The 3,458-nt window shown below is 37.2% G+C and overlaps 1 protein-coding gene across 1 annotated transcript; it reads right to left on the reverse strand.

Annotated features, from left to right (window-relative positions):
- Nucleotides 1–2,201: 2,201 nt before the first annotated feature.
- Nucleotides 2,202–3,189, reverse strand: MONOS_16545 (uncharacterized protein; the record flags this gene model as incomplete). Its single annotated transcript, XM_067869452.1, has 3 exons — nucleotides 2,202–2,546; nucleotides 2,778–3,091; nucleotides 3,186–3,189. 3 exons carry the CDS (start codon nucleotides 3,187–3,189, stop codon nucleotides 2,202–2,204), a joined length of 663 nt encoding a protein of 220 aa, XP_067726264.1.
- Nucleotides 3,190–3,458: the final 269 nt, after the last annotated feature.

Below are 3,458 nucleotides of genomic sequence, written 5' to 3' on the forward strand. Positions count from 1 at the left end.
CAACTCAGATTGCGAAGTTTGCTTGTCTTTCCCCTAGAACAGACACTTTGGTGAAGCATTATGTGAAGGCCAATCTTGCTTCAACATTGGGGAAAGTGATTGCTTCAACTTTGAATGCTCCCAGTGAAGAGTTAGCAACCAAGCGGTCAGCAGAGGATGGTGGCAAGGGGTGTGTCAGACCAGAAAGAGACCAGAGGAACAATAATGATAGACGAGCAATGGAATCTGGGATGGTACTGAGGGACAAGAAGCGCCTGATGAAGCCATGTTTGAGTGAGGAAAAGGCTAAAGATACTGTTAAATTCCCTTCCAGAGTGGATGAGCCTGATGAGGAGATGGAGGAACGGAAGTCACTTGGAGAACAATTCATTATTCGAACAAGATCACAAGCAAAAAAGGAGGAAGAGAGCAACAACGCAAAGAAGACGCACACTGTGGTAGTAATGATGGCTTCATCATCCAACTAATTGATTCTTTCAAACAAGAGAAGGAATTGATTCTCCACTTTCTTTTTTAAAATATAGAGAAAAAATGAAATAAACAAGAATTCAAAATAGAAGCAATCGCAAACAAGTATGATTTTCAGTTACAGATTGCTCCTGCATGCTTGCAAGAATGAATCATTTTGTAAAATGAACATTATTTTATTAATATTGAATGAGCAAATGTTAGGATATAAGAAATTTGTTCAAAATAATAACTTAAAAAAGCACAAAACTTTCACTGCACTTTCACTTGCTTTGAGTATTGGATAAAATAAACAAAGTGTTTTAATGAAATATTTTATTTATTTATTTATTTGTGTTATTATCGTATTAAAACAAACTTTTTTTCACAACTTATAAATTCCAAAGATTTTTGACCTGTAAAATTGTTTCATATAAATAAATTAAGTTTTTCTAATTTATAATTTTGACACAACTTCTTTTCTTTTCTTTCCATTTTATTCTTTATTTTAAACTTGATAAAAAAAATTACTTTAAAAATCAATATGTGACTAAAAGCAAATTTAAAGAATTTTTTAATTATTAATACATGGTTTTCATATGTTGTGCGTCTTTCATTAAGTCAAAATTTGAATAGTTTCGAAGTCGAAAAAATTTATTGAATAATTATGATTTCAAAAATATTGTGTCGAATCTTTCTTCTAAACATGTAACAATGTTATTCTCTTACAAACTGAATAGTTATTTTAACGAAAGGCGGATGTGGGAAATAAACCTGTGAGACGTGAGGTGAGTTTTGTTTTCACGTCCGTCGGTAAAAATTTTATCGTCAGTGTTTAATATTTTCCGTTTTTTTTTTTTTTTTTTTTTTTTTTTTTTTTTTTTTTTTTTTTTTAATAATTAATTAATAAGAAAACTTATTCTCTTTAAGCATTCATTAATGTTTCCTATTAAAGATTATATGAAAATAATATTTGAAAGGAAAATTTTTTGTATCAATTTTTCATTTCCCATTAATCCATTTTAATTTCGATTTTTTATTGAATTGTTTTTATGTCAGATATCCCACTTGTTTTAATCGATTCATCCTTCTATTCAGAACAAACCACTTTATTTTTCATGCATGCTCTTCATCAAATACAGCTGTGGTGCATGTTGGAACTGAATCTCAAAGAGCGAAACCTGGTAGATTGTCCTTTTCTGAATTGAACAGCTATCTCCTTGAATGGTGTGAGTGGAATGATTCAAAAGGTGGAAGCGCCTGGGGCGAGGCACTTCGTGTTGAATGCACAAATGCAAATCTCACAATCGCTTTGTGTTCATTCAACAAATGCTCATCAAGTAAAAGAAATGGAGGAGCGTTATATAGTAACAGTTAACAGAATGAGAATATTGCAAAATCCAATTTCTCAGGTTGTACAGCTGCTCATGGAGGAGCAACTTGCATAGCTTGGCCACAATAAAATTCTGTTTGGTCATTCTCAAAAAACAGAGTTGAAAGTTGTTCAATATTTGGTAGCGTGGAACATGCTGGTATTTTTCAATAAATGGAATGCCAACAAATGCTTTCTCCCTGTTTGCCAAATGCAAGTGCATCTCAAATTCTGGTGGTAATTCTGCTGGTTCTCTAACATTTTCTTATCCTCCACAAAATAGACCAAATCAATTTTTGGTTAATGATTGCCAACCTATAAACAACAAATTGACAAATTCGTCATCTTCATTAGGAGGAGCTGCCATTTATTTTCATTCAACTTATTCCTGGATGATCGGAATAAAATTCATCACATTCTGCTTCTTCGATGGCAACACTGCAGCAAATGGAAGAGGAAATGATGTGTTCTTCAGCGGAAATAGCATCACCCAATCTCCATTCCAGCAATGTGGTTCAACAACCTCATCAAAAAGAGTGTATAATAATGGACAAGCTGATAATGCTGTGTATAATGGCTGGCTCCCCCTCATCGCCCAGAATAAAATAGTTGCAAATGGTGGAAGTGATGTCGATGCCTGTGGCAAAATACAGCAAAGCCCATGTGCCACAGTTGAATATGCTTTTGGATGCGTTGCTCCCTTCTCCAAGACGCCTTCCTCACCCTTCTTGGTTCAACATTTGTTCAGACTCAAATAATTCACTTTAGTAAAGCTGTCACGAAAATCACAGGAAACGGTACAGCAGCCACAACCATCTCATTGAGTGATATTCCTCAACCTTCATTGTCATCATCATCTTCTTCTTCACCAGATCTATCTGCCTCGTCTGCCCTCTTCCAACAGACCCAGGGCTCCCTCACAGTCTCTGCCCTTGCCATCGCCCACAACTCCACAAACCAAATCACCCCCATCCTCTTTCACCTCTCCAATGACTCCCCTTCCCTCAACCTCAACACAACCACCATCACCGGAACAACCTCCATAACAATAAAAACCCCCCTCTTCTTCCTCACTGCTGGCTCTCTCGCCCTCAACCACACAGCAATCACCAGTCTCTCCCTCAACAGCCAAAGCATTTTCCACCTCACCTCCCTCACCGCTCCCCTCACTCTCAACGCCTCCAACATCACAGACATCACCTCCACAGCCACTCCCACCAGCTGTGTCCTCTCTTCTGCCACCTCCCCTGCCCTCTCCCTCTCCCTCACCAACTGCACCATCACCAACATCAACTCAGAACAGTTGAGCCAACAGACTGCCACTAATGGCGGGTGCATCTCATTCGCCTCATCTGCGTCTGTAAACACATTTTCGGTGAGCTACACCAATTTCTCCAGCTGCCGTGTGAGCGAAAGGAAAAACGGAAATCGAGAAAATGAAGGAGGAAAAAATTACAGAGAATGTGGGATGCTTCTAAAAACAGATGCAAAGGCGAAATGAAGAAAATGCACTTCTTTTCAAAGAAGTTGGCATTAGAAAATTTACGGGGATGTTGTATGAAAATGAAGAGATAAATGATAACGAAAATAAAGAAGATGCGTGAAGTGATGAGAAAGAAAGAGGCTTAATAAAAGAAAA

This window comes from Monocercomonoides exilis (assembly GCF_001643675.1).
Source record: "Monocercomonoides exilis strain PA203 chromosome Unknown scaffold26-1319188, whole genome shotgun sequence".
NCBI classification, from domain to species: domain Eukaryota; phylum Preaxostyla; order Oxymonadida; family Polymastigidae; genus Monocercomonoides; species Monocercomonoides exilis.